This window comes from Sinocyclocheilus grahami, unplaced genomic scaffold, assembly GCF_001515645.1.
Source record: "Sinocyclocheilus grahami isolate Dianchi unplaced genomic scaffold, SAMN03320097.WGS_v1.1 scaffold125.1, whole genome shotgun sequence".
Taxonomy (NCBI): Eukaryota; Metazoa; Chordata; class Actinopteri; order Cypriniformes; family Cyprinidae; genus Sinocyclocheilus; species Sinocyclocheilus grahami.
The window spans coordinates 29,638-45,133 of record NW_015505304.1 but is presented as its reverse complement, the minus strand read 5'-3'; the positions used below and the strand labels follow the sequence as shown (position 1 = coordinate 45,133).

The window sequence follows — 15,496 nt, the reverse complement described above, 5'->3', positions numbered from 1 at the left end:
TGGTCTGAAGAGAGAGTTTGTGACCATAGTTGGAGAATAGTAGGCAGGTGGCTAGGCAAGGCCTGTCGTGAGGAAGAGTGGAGCGGACAGCTGGCCCTGTCAAACAATGACTTATTCTTCACCATCCACTGCACTATAAACCTGCTCTCAACTGCACACACACTCCAGGAACTCCTGTGTGTTTGAGTGCATGTGCAATTGTACAATTTTTCTCCCCTGACGTGGCATAAATTCTTGTTATTCAAGTGTCAATATTTTAGAGTATCTAGGCAATTTCTAATATTTGAACTCCTTTTAGGTGATTTTTTAAAAAAGGTTTTATAAGCCTGTTTCTAAAGACGGTTGAAAGAAAAGCTCGTTTGATTTGGTTGTCATCTAAATCTAATGGCCCTTCTTAAAATTTAGTACAGTAGGCTAACACGAACTGTAATGATGGTATTTTGGTGGAAATGTTTTTCTATGGAAAGTATGATGGAAAAGTCATTATACTGCCTAAATATGTTTAGATTGCTATTTCCATTCAAACCATAAATGTATTATTAGATATCCTATTACATTCATGTTTTCATGATAACAGAAAGTGACTGGGAGAGGAAGAAAAAAGGATACGAGTTGTTGTTTTGGGGGGAGAGAGAGATTATGCCGCGTATGTATTTGTTCCTCAAACCTTGAACTCTTGAATCAAAATCATATGGTCTGGTAGGCAGATGTCCAGTGTGTTATCTAAAGATTTTGATTTATAGTTTGTAATGGACCAAAGGACTCTTTAACTGTTCATTTGTTCAGCGCACATCCAGACCAGCAGGTGGCGCTGATTATTAACAAGCTACAGCAGGATGAACGCAGACAAAACGACAGACGAGAAATACCTTTGTTATGGATGTGGAAATAAGAGATGGATAGACCCTTCAGTGACATTTGATCAACGCACAATGTCTAAACTGCAGATTTTAAGTGTTTTTCTGACAGAGAGATTAACATTAGCTGCGCAGGAGATATTTAAGGCTGTGGAAGACATCTTTTCAGAGTATAATGAGGAGATTTGTCGCTCCAGACTGGAGATTGAGCTGCTCAAGAGGAGACTGCAGCAGGCAGGAGTTCAGATGGACTCTGGTTAGTCAGTTCACCCTAAATCTGATTCCAATACTTATTAGTGTCATGGTATGGTTTTCATAAACATAAATAATTAAGACTTAAATGCTTTTACCACAGCCCTTTAAAAAGTGTTAATATTAGATCAATGAGATGTTTAGATCATGCCAAAAGAGCCAATGAAGAACAACACTTTGCCATTTTTTTTTATTATGCAGTGGTCTTTGTTATTCACCACGTACAGTTTTACTAATTTACGTTTTTCATATATATATACACCTGACACCCACCACTTATAATCTTTAAGAACTGAATGTTTGTTTATTTATGTAGTAACACAGCTTTGCTCCACTGAGACTCAAGGACAGAAATACACCCAGACATTTTCAGAGGAATGGAGATCTGAACATGACTTGAAGGATACTGCAATGCATATGATCCTAGATATTTGTACAAAGGAGGAGGAGAATGAAGAGGACATGCCTGTGTGCGGTGAATCAGCATCTTTATCACCATGTGTGGACATTTATCATGATCAGATGCCAAGCAAAGACACTGAAACCCAAGTGATGGACAGCGGTGAGAATCATTTTCTCTTTATTAACAAAGCAGCTCGAATTAAGAATGAGCCTGAGACTAATACTGAAACAGGTACCACCTGCCAAATACAGCAGAACATCACAAAACAAGATTTGGATGATTCAGGGGCCAGCGATGCTTCCAGTGACGTCAACAAAGTCAAAGTTAGCCACGTTGGCTTCCCCAGACATGAGAGACAAACATTTAATGTAAGTCTGTCGATATGTGCAAAATAAATGTCTTTTAAAGTGAAGTATTACTATTTTTGTTGAATTATAAGACACTTTTATCCTTAAATGTGAGATGTCATTGCTTTACAGCTGCCCCTCAGAAATCAAGAGATGTTGACGCAGCATTGGATGGAGCTGGCCCAGATAAGAGAGAGGTACTTCAATTCATTTTTTACTTTTCATCTGTGCCTATTTGAGTTGAAATGTTGTAGTTAAGACAAAATCTGCTAAGGGGTAATAATGGAACAACAGTTAAAAAAAAAAAAGGGATTTTTCACTATTTTTTTACAACAAGATCTGCATCTTCATTGGTTTAAATAAAATATTTTTGTTATAAGATACAATGAAAACAACTTTGTGCATCAAAACCACTCCTTTCTTGGTAAAAATAAATCAATAAATAACTAAAAAAATTAGCTTGAATTTTAAAGTCAACCAATGTACATCAGCTGAATGTAGCATGTTTTTACAAGCTAAACATAACACAACATCTCTAAGTAACATGTTTTTTTTCTTCTTTTATTTGTATTTAAGCTACAAAATAAACTTAATTCCATAGAATAAGCATAATTAACTTTGCAAAAGCATTTCAAATGTCTCTGGCACTTTTTATAATCAAACATAGTTCATGTATGATTTCATGTCTGTCAAAAACTTAGGCTGGCTGCTGGTTGGAATATTAAAACTTAAAACATCAACATAACACTCTCATGGGCATCAATCTCTTCACTGAATACTTGAGTCTAAAAATAATTATTACCTTATCATTCATCTGTTTTCAAATTCACATGATTTAAAAATCAGTACATCGATGTCTGTCAAAAAATAACATGCAAAATACACAGTAGTATTTATGAGAAGCAGAGGTCCAGAGAGAACGTGGATTTCCTTGAAAACCCACATTACTGGATGTTTTGACTGTCATCGCTTTCTGAAAAGAAGGAGAAAATGGCGGCCTGAGTTGTTTCAATATGTTATCTGTCAGAGATGATAATGTATCTAATACATAACACATGTTATGTATAAATTTGTTCTTCACTTGAAGTACTTCACACTGCATGCTAAAGAGAATAAATGCCAATCCAATTAAAAAACTTTGCAGTTTTGACAGTTTTTTTTATGCACAAACGATGCATTCACGTTCTGATTCTAACATTCTTGATTTGAATTAATAATTCTATTCTTTTTCTTCTCATAATTTTAGCAGTAGATGGACTGTTATGTAATGAATGATCTTGAGATGAATCCCTGTGTTCATCCAAATTGTCTGTGATATGATATATATAATATAATATATAATTTTGTTTCAGAATGTCTTTGAAAATCCAGTCCTGTCACTCTGAGTGTAAAAGTAAGAAAAGTCAACCATCTGTCTGTCAGGATGAAGTGTCAAAATCTGACGAGCAGAAACCCGAAAATGCAAGATACAGTCAGGCCTGGAGGGATCATTTGAAAAAAGACCCTGTAAAATTTGCTGAGTTCAAAGCTTTTGAAGCTGCAAGAGCAAGAGAGTATAGAAGAAAGAGGACTGCTGCTGCTGTAGAAATTGATAAGGATAATAACCGTGAGCGACAGCGAAGATTCAGAACCAAAAAGAAGTTACATCAGTGCAAAGCTGATGATAACCCTCTGCCACCTAAAAAAACAAAAGCCTTAACAGAAGAAGAGAGGATGAAGAAACGAGAGTATGATAGGATAAAAAAAAGAGAAGAGAGAGAGAGGATGGGAGCAGAGAAAAAAAGACAAATTCGTGAAAGAGATGCATCGCGAAAGAGGGAAAAAAGAAACAAGACAAATCTTACTGACACTCCACATACAAATTTTGGCTCTAAATCGTACAGCTGGATCTAAGTCTGCAAAACGAATGGCAGTGTTACGGATGAGGGAAAAAATTCCGGCTGATGCAGAAAAGTTGGACATTGTAACAGACTTCATCCATTGCTGTGCTCCTCATAAACAAGCAGCTTTGAAAGCTAGAGGTCTGAAAAAAGCTTGACGATGAATAGATTTCGATGGCCCGCTTCAAAAAGAACTTCAATCCACATTTGAAGCTCTATAGAAGGATACTGCATCCTTGAAGAAGCAGAGCCTGATTGTCACTAGTTTGTTGGTTGCCAAAAAGTACAGAATGCAACACATTTTAGCAAAGACGCTTTAATCTTTGTCCAGCATATCTCACTAAATTATCAAAGTCCTCATCCAATGAAAGTTTACGTAAAAAACGAAGGTCTGATATCACTTGCATGGATGCTGTGAACAATATAGTTACTTTCTATTGAATCCTAAGGTATCACAATAACTTCCTTACATAAAGAAACAGCAACAAAGATTCCTCATGAAGATCTCTCTACAGAAGGCCTATGAAGTCTGGAAGCTGGAAAATCAAGAAAATAATGTCGCACCCTTTCCTACTTTCTCATAGCTTCGACCTTCATATGTTCTTCATCAGCATTGGATGGACTTGTTGTCTTGTCGCTGTGAATATTGTACTGGAGTTTTACTGAAGCTTTAGAGCCTGAACAGAATTCTCACTGCTTGTAATCGTAATCATAATCATAATCGTTATCCTAAAGTATTACAAGAACTTCCTTACAAACCTGGTTAAACTAGGTGAAATTCAGCATGAAACTCGTTTACTCCATTCTGTATGGTGTGTTTCTCTTGGGGTCCTGTATACTCGCCTGTATTAATGTTACTGTGGTGGGTGTATGAATGTTGAAGATGGAAGCCAGTGTTCCAACTCGAATTATGTCCTTCCTTGGCAACGACATGCCTTGAACTTGGATGCTAAAATAGTTGATTTATACTGGCCTGTGACTGAAGAAAAGAACACCTTACTTCATAATTCTACTCTAAGTGAAGACAACCAACTTCCTAATAAACAAAAAGGTCTCTAGATGAAACTTAACTCAGGTAAGGGCTCCATAATGGTTCCAACTTGAACATACAATGTACTCTTGATACTTTCCTTTTCCATATTTTTATTGTATTTGTACAAGATCTGATTTCAGGTTAAAAATATAAGGCTATAAAATTCTATACTGTGACAATATCTGGTGAAAATTCTTATTCGAGTGGTATATTCCAAGACGTAGCCTAGAATCTGTGAGTGCAAAGTACAATATCCACACCGGTGCGGTGACTGAGTGCCACACATACTCCTCAAAATATTAGATTCATCCACGCTGGAGCCGTGCCACTGCACAACCCACGCAAGGTAGATAATTCCACACACAGCTGCAATTGCAGGTTTTCAAACAGAGGTGGCGACAAAGAGGCAAAACTTTACTGACTGCAACTTTAAGACTTAGATAAAGCTGCAGAAGTAATTTTAACTTAAGGTGAACTTAACATGAAGCAAGCATTATGAAAACGGGGCCAGGGATCACTTTTAATTGTGCTGTTATATCTTTGGAAGACAATGGGCTGGGAATTTGTGAATTTTATTGGAATGGCGCCCAGCTTTAAAAAAAATGATGGCTCTTGGTAAAGTGGTATTTATTATTGTGTAATTTCAGGATTTGCAGATAGAAATTCTCAGGGATTATGCTGTCCTGTAAACCCACCCAACCAAGTGATGCTTGAAACCAAGTGGTAGAAGTTCTTGATGTCTCTGACGAAGGACTCCGAATGAAGTTTCTGGAGCCACATGGAGTCAGCAGTTTTTTTTCCTGGCCCAAGACTTATGATGTTGAACTAGTGGATCCAGTCCACATATTTCATGGACCTGTAAACTCTTCTGTTGATGAAGATAAGTTTAAAACATTAATAATACAAGACAATAAAAAATAATATTTATACCTATATTTCTACCCCTTTCTCTAGTGTGGTGTAATTGAAGTAAAATTAATTGAAATGTACATTTAATTTACATTTTATAAAATATATCTGTCAGAAATAACATGCATTAGTTGTGCTCACAATTGATGCTGGATTTTATTCTGGCCAATTATAGTAAAGTCCTAGAGGCTTTTTATGAATTATAATAATATTATATTTTGAAAAATTATTCTCAGAAATAAAAAAGGACATTCTTCACTATCTACTGCCAGTACTATAAACCTGAGAGCAGTACTATAAACACAGCACATACTCCAGAAACTCCTATCTGCATGTGGAATTTTACATTTTTTCCTCATCTGACATGGCATAAATTATTATTTAAGTGTCAGAATTGAAGGCTAATATTTGATCCTTTCAGGTGATATTATAAAAATGCTTTATAAACCTTTTTGTAAAGACTGTTGGAAGAATAGCTTAGGTGATTTGGTTGCCATCAAAGTCTAAAGGCCCTTATTACAATGTTTTGCCATGGCTTCAGTACAGTAACACAAACTAATGATAATGGTATTTTGGTGGAATTTTTTTAGATGGTAAATAATATATAGGAGAAATAAGACAATCCCTTTTTATTACAGTCATTATAGGTTCAATGTGTTTAGGTTCCTATTTTTCATAACAACTACCATAAATGTGTTATAAGAGATACTATTACATTCATGTTTCCATGGTAACAGAAAGCAAAGGAAGAATAAATTGATGTGAGATGTTATTTTGAAGGCGAAGGGTGTGAGTTGGTTTGCTGAGGAGAGACAGAAAGAGAGAGAGATTATTTGGCGTGTATTTGTTCCTCAAATCTTAAATTCTTGGAACGACATGGTCTGGTAGCGAGATGTCCACTGAGTTACCAATTCTAGTTTGTAATGGACCAAAAGGGCTTTTTAACAAAGATGAACAGTCATTAAAGGAAAACATTATTTTACAGCTCTCTGGAAATATTGATTCTGACTGGTAAATCAAATCATTCAACAGTCAGATATTTTCACTTTATCGTTTTTTTTGTGGCAAAACTAATAAATTGATCAATTAACCAGTGGTAATTTGCCATTAGTCACTGATAACAGATTTATTTTGAAATATAAAATAAGTATGTATTTTATGTAGAAAACAGTAGTGTGTGTGTGTGTATATATAGAGAGAGAGAGACTATATATTTATATACAAAGCAGAGATGCACATCCAGACCAGCAGGTGGCACTAATAGTTAATGAGCTACAGCAGGATAAACGCAGACAAAACAACCGACGAGAAATGTTATGGATGTGGAAATAAGAGATGGATAGACCCTTCAGTGACATTTGATCAACGCACAATGTCTAAACTGCAGATTTTAAGTGTTTTTCTGACAGAGAGATTAACATTAGCTGCGCAGGAGATATTTAAGGCTGTGGAAGACATCTTTTCAGAGTATAATGAGGAGATTTGTCGCTCCAGACTGGAGATTGAGCTGCTCAAGAGGAGACTGCAGCAGGCAGGAGTTCAGATGGACTCTGGTTAGTCAGTTCACCCTAAATCTGATTCCAATACTTATTAGTGTCATGGTATGGTTTTCATAAACATACATAATTTAGACTTAAATGTGTTTACCTAAGCACTTTAAATCAGTCACACCTCTTTAAATAGTTTACAGCTCATTGAGGTTTAACGTTAGCATGCCATCTTTTTTTACACACGTATTAGTTTTGCTAATATACTCTTGTCATATATACATTACACACCTAACATTGTTTTACAGCTTATGATCTTTAGGTCTGCTTATTTACTATGTTTATTCGTATAGAAACGCAGCCTTGCTCCACCGAGACTCAAGGACAGAAATACACCCAGACATTTTCAGAGGAATGGAGATCTGAACATGACTTGAAAGATACAGAGATGCATATGAAACTAGAAGTTTATACACAGCCCGAGGAGAATGAAGAGGACATGCCTGTGTGCGGTGAATCAGCATCTTTATCACCATGTGTGGACATTTATCATGATCAGATGCCAAGCAAAGACACTGAAACCCAAGTGATGGACAGCGGTGAGAATCATTTTCTCTTTATTAACAAAGCAGCTCGAATTAAGAATGAGCCTGAGACTAATACTGAAACAGGTACCACCTGCCAAATACCAATACTTATTAGTGTCATGGTATGGTTTTCATAAACATACATAATTTAGACTTAAATGTGTTTACCTAAGCACTTTAAATCAGTCACACCTCTTTAAATAGTTTACAGCTCATTGAGGTTTAACGTTAGCATGCCATCTTTTTTTACACACGTATTAGTTTTGCTAATATACTCTTGTCATATATACATTACACACCTAACATTGTTTTACAGCTAATGATCTTTAGGTCTGCTTATTTACTATGTTTATTCGTATAGAAACGCAGCCTTGCTCCACCGAGACTCAAGGACAGAAATACACCCAGACATTTTCAGAGGAATGGAGATCTGAACCTGACTTGAAAGATACAGAAATGCATATGAAACTAGAAGTTTATACACAGCCCGAGGAGAATGAAGAGGACATGCCTGTGTGCGGTGAATCAGCATCTTTATCACCATGTGTGGACATTTATCATGATCAGATGCCAAGCAAAGACACTGAAACCCAAGTGATGGACAGCGGTGAGAATCATTTTCTCTTTATTAACAAAGCAGCTCGAATTAAGAATGAGCCTGAGACTAATACTGAAACAGGTACCACCTGCCAAATACAGCAGAACATCACAAAACAAGATTTGGATGATTCAGGGGCCAGCGATGCTTCCAGTGACGTCAACAAAGTCAAAGTTAGCCACGTTGGCTTCCCCAGACATGAGAGACAAACATTTAATGTAAGTCTGTCTATATGTGCAAAATGTCTCCTAAAGTGAAATATTATTATTCTCATTGTATTATAAAACACCCTTATACAAAAATGTGAGTTGATGGATGTCATTGTTTTACAGCTGCCCCTCAGAAAACAAGAGATGTTGACGAAGCATCGGATGGAGCTGGCCCAGATAAGAGCAAGGTACTCGAATATACTCTTAAGAGTTTCATCTGTGCCGATTAGAGTTGACATTTTGTAGTGAAATCAAACATGCACTAGCTAGACTACACAAATCCTTCGCCTGTCAAAAATGTAATTTGAGTCAAAATCTGCTAAAGAGCAGTAATGGAAAAACAGTGATTTTTCACTATTATTTACAACAAGATCTTCATTTTTATGGGTTTGAATAAAAAAAAGTGATGAGACGATAAAACAACTTTGCTGTTTAAAAAAAAAAACCCTTGATATTCAAAATCAATTAATTTACGACAGCTGAATGTAACATTTTTGACAGGTCAAACGTGATTTATTTAAGCCACAAAATAAACTTCATCCTGTTTATAGGTATAATGAATTACGCAAAAAGTATTTCACTTAACTAAGAAATCAAACATTGCTCACCACTCATGCACATTATCCCATCCGTCAAAAATGAAGGCTGGCTGTCGGCTGAAATATTACATCTAAAAACATCGACATAACACACTCATGGACTCTTCACTGAATATTTACTGGCTAAGAAATAAATAATTATTACCTTACCATTCATCTGTTTTCAAATCCACATCATTTGAATTTCACTGCATCAATGTCTGTCAAAACATAATGTACAAAATACACAGTAGTATTTACGAGAAGCAGAAATCCATGTAATTTATTGAGAGGTGATTTTTGAAAAATGTTTGATCACTAGTTTGAACACTGCCTTCTCAGTTGTTTTTAAAGATTAAGGCAATTTATTAAAGTTCATTTTCCAACAAAAGATTATAAACTTTTACACATGATTTGTTACATTTAATTACCCTTTGCAGATGTTGAGACAAATATATATATATATACACACACAAATATATGTATTTTTCTCAAAATCTGCAAACATTTATTTCTTAAATATGATTTAGTTTCTCTTTCAGTCTGTCTGCATTGTTATAAAAACATTCAAAACAATATCTAAAAAAAAAAATTACTTTCAAATAAACCTAAGTGGCCATTGAAGGGTTTTTGATGCTTTTGTTTTGTGCTGCTCATCCTGGGTGATTCTCACTTACGCATCAAAACATTTCTAGATCAAGCACACCATAGTCATGTTACTTTACTCTTAATGCTATTACTGTTGTTATTGCTTCTAATTTCAGTCAGTGACTTTCTTTACTGTTGCACATATTTTTCAATCATTTCTCAAGCTCAGCATAGTTTAAACTGGAATGTGAGCGCTAGATTACATCAGTCAGAGCTTAATGTTAAAGTATAATTAATGTTAATACTTTTACCTAAACATTATTAAATAAATGAAACACTATTGTTCAAAAGTTTGGGATCCATTAGATTTGATCAAAAATGCAGTCAAAACACTTATGTTGTAAAATAGTTTTACAATTTGAAATGACTTTTTTCTATTTTCATATATTTTAGAATGTAATTTATTTGAATTTTCAGCAGCCATTACTCCAGTCTTCAGTGAACCTTTCTTATATGTGGATTTGCAATTATTTGATCAAAAGAAATTCCTTTGTTTGAAAGAAAATCTTTTGTAACATTATAAATGTACCGTCACTGTTGACCAGTTTAATGCTTCATTGCTGGATGAAAGTATTGATTTAAAAAAAATCTTACGGACCCACAAATTTTGAACGTTATTATTAATTTAAGCAATAAATTAATTGTCGCTAGACTGCACACTCCTTTTAAGTATTAAGCATGTGAATGCAGGGGCTGGCATCCCACTAGCCAGTTTTTCAGCAAATTTACAGGTAGTTTGATGTGTGTGTGGCCGCATCCCTCAGCAGGTGGGTGCTAATAGCCTCGGTGACTCAACATCCTGCGGAGATAAAGTGCCCCTATTATGGGTAATGAAAGGTTCATATTTTGGTTTTGGGAGTCCCCAACAACAGGTTGACATGCATGCAAGGTCAAAAAACACTTTCATTGTCTTATAATATGCATTTATTTTTTTACCTTACTTGCTCAACGACTCCAAAACGATTCGCTCATCTATTCATTTTTCCAAACCCCTACTTTGTGTGATGCTAATCTGCGGTGATTGGTCCGATTGGTCTCATTTTCATTTCATCATGCCTGTAATGCCTGATAAAGCAGCATTTGTGAGCGCTACTGGGGAAACCGCAATTTTTAATGCTCCAAAAGTGGCACCTAGTGGCAAAGAATGAATTTGCATTTTCATTCAGACCAACGCGAAAAGACCAAGTGGGCAGACAATATGCTAATGTTTCATGTTGACGTCAACATGAAACTGCTTGGGATTCCTTTTAAAAAGACTCGTTTCAATGATTCAGAGTCAACTCTTTCTTTTGAGAGACAATAACTTTATACACGGTGCACTTTCAGATTAAAAATTTTGCAGGATGTTTTCATTCACTTAGACCTGTGTTACACACTGCATGAAAGGTCATTTTCAAAAATCCATAATAGGGGCACTTTAATGGCCCTGCTAGTCTCTGACAATATCCAACATGTCTGATTTCATCTCTCAGTCGTACATTCGTGGCCTAGGAATTGACCAGTGGAAAAAGTCCTGTTTGTATCTGGCCATTTTTTTCCCAGCAACACTTTAAGACTAATTGTTTTCCATTGTGAGTGAGTAGCAACACGTTTTCAGGAGTTTTCCTACATTGCATCTACGACAAGACCTGGATGGATAAACAAAATCTCACTCATTCACAGGGCAAAGTAAGTCAGAGGCAGTGATTTAGCCTGTTAACTACCTTCTCTTGTTAACCTGTGCATGCGAGAGAGCTCTAACGGAAAAGAGTGAGATTTTAGCTGAAATAGCCTGTAGGTGTGACATCGAGTTGGCAAGTGGGACACCTCCCTAAAGAGGCAAATGCTTATGATAGTTTCTTTTTAAGGTCAAATTTTTCTTGTTGTTTAGATTGGCAGATGAAGAGCGAAAGAAGGCCGCAGCAAAAGCTAGATCCCTAAAGCACAAGCAGAAAGTATACGGGAATCCTGAGCTTCGTGAGGCATGCAGGAAAAAGGAGAGAGAGAGGTATACTGCAGCTTACATGAGGAAATCCTGACTATAGGTTAGGTACATATGCATTGTATTAAGTACTATAGTAACAACAGATCATGTATACTTAAGTATACTTAAACGTTTGGGGTCAGTAAGATTTCATTTTTGTTTTTTTATTAATACTTTATTTTGCAGGGATCCGTTAAATAGTTTAAAAATGAAGGTAAAGCCATTTAGTAATGTTACAAATGACTATTTCATAGAAATGCTTTTGAATTTTCTATTAATCCCAAAATCCTGACAAAAATGTATCATGGTTACCAGAAAAAGCAGCACAAGAATCACATTAATTAATTATATATATTTTTAAATTATATTAAAATAAAAGTTATTTTAAATTGTGTAAATATTTCACAAAATTACTGTTCTACTGTACTTTTGATTAAATAAATGCAGCCTTGGTGAGCATGAGAGACTTTCTAAAAATCTTACAGACACCAAACTATTATACACACGTATATGTGGTCTTAATGTGAACATTTTTAGAAAGTTTTAGATTGAGCTTTTTAGAATCAGCTTGACGCTGACTCACTGATATTTCTCATTTTTGTAGATATCAAAGACGAAAATCTCAGGGGAAAGTGAAATTCGCTAAAGATCTGAACCCAATAGAACTGAGAAGGCAGCAGAAAAAGTGGAGGGAGAATTCAGCCGCTTACAGGAGAAAGAAAGCATTTCAGGAGGTTTTAGTCAACATTAACGAAGACATTAATCAAGTCATTCCAGAGCCAGTGCCGACCACCTCCTCTGCTCAACATTATGGTGTTTTTAATGTTCACTGAGATATGCGCAAAAATATTCTTCTATTCCTGTTATTCAGCTGGTAGATTATGTGAGTATGTCACTAGCCAGTGCCAAGGCCATTGGTACGTTTCCCAGAAAATACACTTGATGATGAAATCAGTGTATTTAATGTGCTTTACAACATCTGCCAAGTGCATGAATGTAAATATTCCATTAAAAAAGTAAACTGCATGCAGTTTCTAACAGAAATACTAGCACATACACATTCATTCCATGACTTCAGTGTAAAAATGTCCTAAACATTTACTTTAGATTACATCAATGACCAAGTTTTGGAATTGTGCTCTTAATGAATTTTGAAATAAAAACGTGAATGATGCAGTGCCATGCAGTGTGCTTGTGTTTTGCTTCTTTTTTTTTTTTTTAGCTGTGAGTGAAATCAAATGCATTCACTTTTACTTCAAATTTTCATCTCCAACAATGGGGTCTTCATTACTGTAATGAGTTGGGGGGGAAACACACTAGAAATGATAAAGAAAATAATAAAATATGGTGGATGTCAACATACAACTATTTCAGAAAATGCTACATATTTTCTTTAATAATATGTAATGTATTTTTAGCACAGAACTTCAGTTGTCAAAAGTTTAACCATTTAGATTATTTGGGCATTTGTTTGTGAGAATCACCCAATGAAAATAGAATCTTAAGAGAAGCCTTTTTCCCAATAAATATCATCAATACATCTGTTTTAAGTTCTGGTCTTTCTGAAGTAACGTGTATTTCTTTTTTTTCCAAAGTAAATTACAATCACAGCAGGAAAGGAACAAGAGGAATAAGAGTGAAAATGAGGAAATTCACAGAGTAAAGAAGATCAGACACTTTGAAGAAGTGACACTTGATAAAGATCAACAAACACGTAAGGTCATTTCAATGAACAGTGCTACTTAAAAATGAATTTATTGATTAAAAAAAGGATTTGTCAGATATTGTTTCACTTCTCTTTTAGACACACAGGGTAATTAAAAAGTGTAATTCACTTCACTTTTTAGAGTCCAAGACAAGCCTGGCTGACATATGTTTGGAAGACGTTCAGCATGAAGAGGAACTGTCTGAAAGCTACCCAACACATCATGATATTCACGGAAATCCACACGGTACAGGAGAGTATTTGTGTGTCGTGTGCCGCAGACGGTTCAGCTCACCAGGACTGCTGAAAATTCATCTGCGAGTTCACTCTGGAGAGAAACCCTACCACTGCAACTTTTGTGGGAAAAACTTTAGACAATCAAGTCACCTGAACACACATGTCAGGATCCACACGGGAGAGAGACCTCACATCTGTCAGAACTGTGGGAAGACGTTTATTGACTCCAGCGCAAGAAACAGACACTTCAAAAAATGCGTTCTTATCTCTCTGCAAGCACCATGAAATCATAAGGAGCACCTGTTGTTTTCTGTAGCTCACTGAAATGGAAATGTCATGGTAAATACTTTCAAGGCTAAAATGACAGCAGCTGATTTTTTTACAATAGTGGTGTTTCAATCGATAGGTCCGATCCAGTGTCATTAAAAACACAACCACTAGAAAAGTGATGTGTGAAGAACATCTCCTCCTCCTGTCTTTAAAAAAAAAAGATTTTACCTTTTTGTTTTTTTGCACAGAAATTTTACCTGAGCTCCTTAAAGGACATTCAATGGTACGTTTTCCACAGCAGGACTAATTGAGTTTCTTGAAACATCTGAACTGAGGTATGGCTCACATTTTAACCATGTAACGCTTTGTTCATTTACTGAGAAAATCTTTTTTCTGCTTAAAAAAAGCTGTTTATGCCTCCATATTTTATCTTGTTTCTTCTACTTAATATTAAATGTTTTATTAGCTAGCATATTTATGAGAAAATTTACTAATGTATTTATTACGTTTTTTTTAAGTAAATAAAATATTACATTTCATTTTCATACATTTTTTTGGTCTTATTTTTTTTCACTGCTAGTATAGAATGTATAAACATTACTGCAGTTTATAGTCATTAATTTTTCCTTTTTTTAATGGGTGAATTTTGTCTGTAAAGTCTTATGAATAAAATATCATGTTTTATTTTATCATCTTTACTTTCTAAACAGTAACTTTTACGACTGAAAAAAAAAACATGCAAAAAATGCAATACTCTATTAATTGTAATTAGATGTTGATTCTACATTTTGTAGGTTTATGGGGTTCAGTTCATGGGCAGCAATTAGTTAAATTCAGCATATTAGTTACATTGAAAGGATCAATCATATCACAGTGTCATAATGTAATCTAAAAAGACTATGTTTCAATAAACCATAAACATTACATATTAAAATGTTTTCCCAAAATGTTCACCCTTTTTTTTCAAATGGATGTGACTTCAGGATTTTCAGAAAAAACCCTGCATTACAATCAAATCACAATCTGCAGTAATTTTAGGAGGAGACTAATAATAGTCATTAATCCAGTACAAGACAAATCTAACAACCAGGATTCACCAAAAACTCGACATTCTTCAGAAATCATTAAGCAGTAAGAACATCTCCTCCTCCTGTCTTTAAAAAAAAAAGATTTTACCTTTTTGTTTTTTTGCACAGAAATTTTACCTGAGCTCCTTAAAGGACATTCAATGGTACGTTTTCCACAGCAGGACTAATTGAGTTTCTTGAAACATCTGAACTGAGGTATGGCTCACATTTTAACCATGTAACGCTTTGTTCATTTACTGAGAAAATCTTTTTTCTGCTTAAAAAAAGCTGTTTATGCCTCCATATTTTATCTTGTTTCTTCTACTTAATATTAAATGTTTTATTAGCTAGCATATTTATGAGAAAATTTACTAATGTATTTATTACGTTTTTTTTAAGTAAATAAAATATTACATTTCATTTTCATACATTTTTTTGGTCTTATTTTTTTTCACTGCTAGTATAG

General features: G+C 35.0%; 1 protein-coding gene across 7 annotated transcripts; it reads left to right on the top strand.

Annotated features, from left to right (window-relative positions):
- The first annotated feature begins 828 nt into the window (after positions 1–828).
- On the top strand, positions 829–14,428 carry LOC107590143 (zinc finger and SCAN domain-containing protein 21-like). 7 transcript variants are annotated; one of them, XR_001609748.1, is made up of 7 exons: positions 830–1,113; positions 1,426–1,880; positions 1,992–2,056; positions 11,659–11,775; positions 13,347–13,465; positions 13,599–14,032; positions 14,212–14,428. XR_001609748.1 is itself a non-coding variant. In XM_016278745.1 (7 exons), exons 1-7 carry the CDS (start codon positions 7,054–7,056, stop codon positions 13,976–13,978), a joined length of 1,317 nt encoding a protein of 438 aa, XP_016134231.1. In that variant the 5' UTR covers positions 6,968–7,053; the 3' UTR covers positions 13,979–14,428. The 7 variants fall into 7 exon arrangements, 5 of the variants coding, with proteins under 5 accessions (XP_016134233.1, XP_016134230.1, XP_016134231.1 ...); XM_016278745.1 differs by lacking the exons at positions 830–1,113; positions 1,426–1,880; positions 1,992–2,056 and adding exons at positions 6,968–7,234; positions 7,522–7,839; positions 8,435–8,571; positions 8,686–8,750 and having other exon boundaries at positions 13,599–14,428; XM_016278744.1 differs by having other exon boundaries at positions 13,599–14,428.
- The last annotated feature ends 1,068 nt before the right edge of the window (positions 14,429–15,496 follow it).

What these genes read in the sequence shown, in the direction of transcription:
- LOC107590143 (XM_016278744.1), top strand. Translation starts at nt 837, where the DNA reads ATGAACGCAGACAAAACGACAGACGAGAAATACCTTTGTTATGGATGT. An exon ending in ATGAGAGACAAACATTTAAT is followed by an intron (nt 1,881 to 1,991) that starts GTAAGTCTGTCG and finishes ATTGCTTTACAG; the next exon opens with CTGCCCCTCAGAAATCAAGA. An exon ending in AGGAAAAAGGAGAGAGAGAG is followed by an intron (nt 11,776 to 13,346) that starts GTATACTGCAGC and finishes TTTTTTCCAAAG; the next exon opens with TAAATTACAATCACAGCAGG.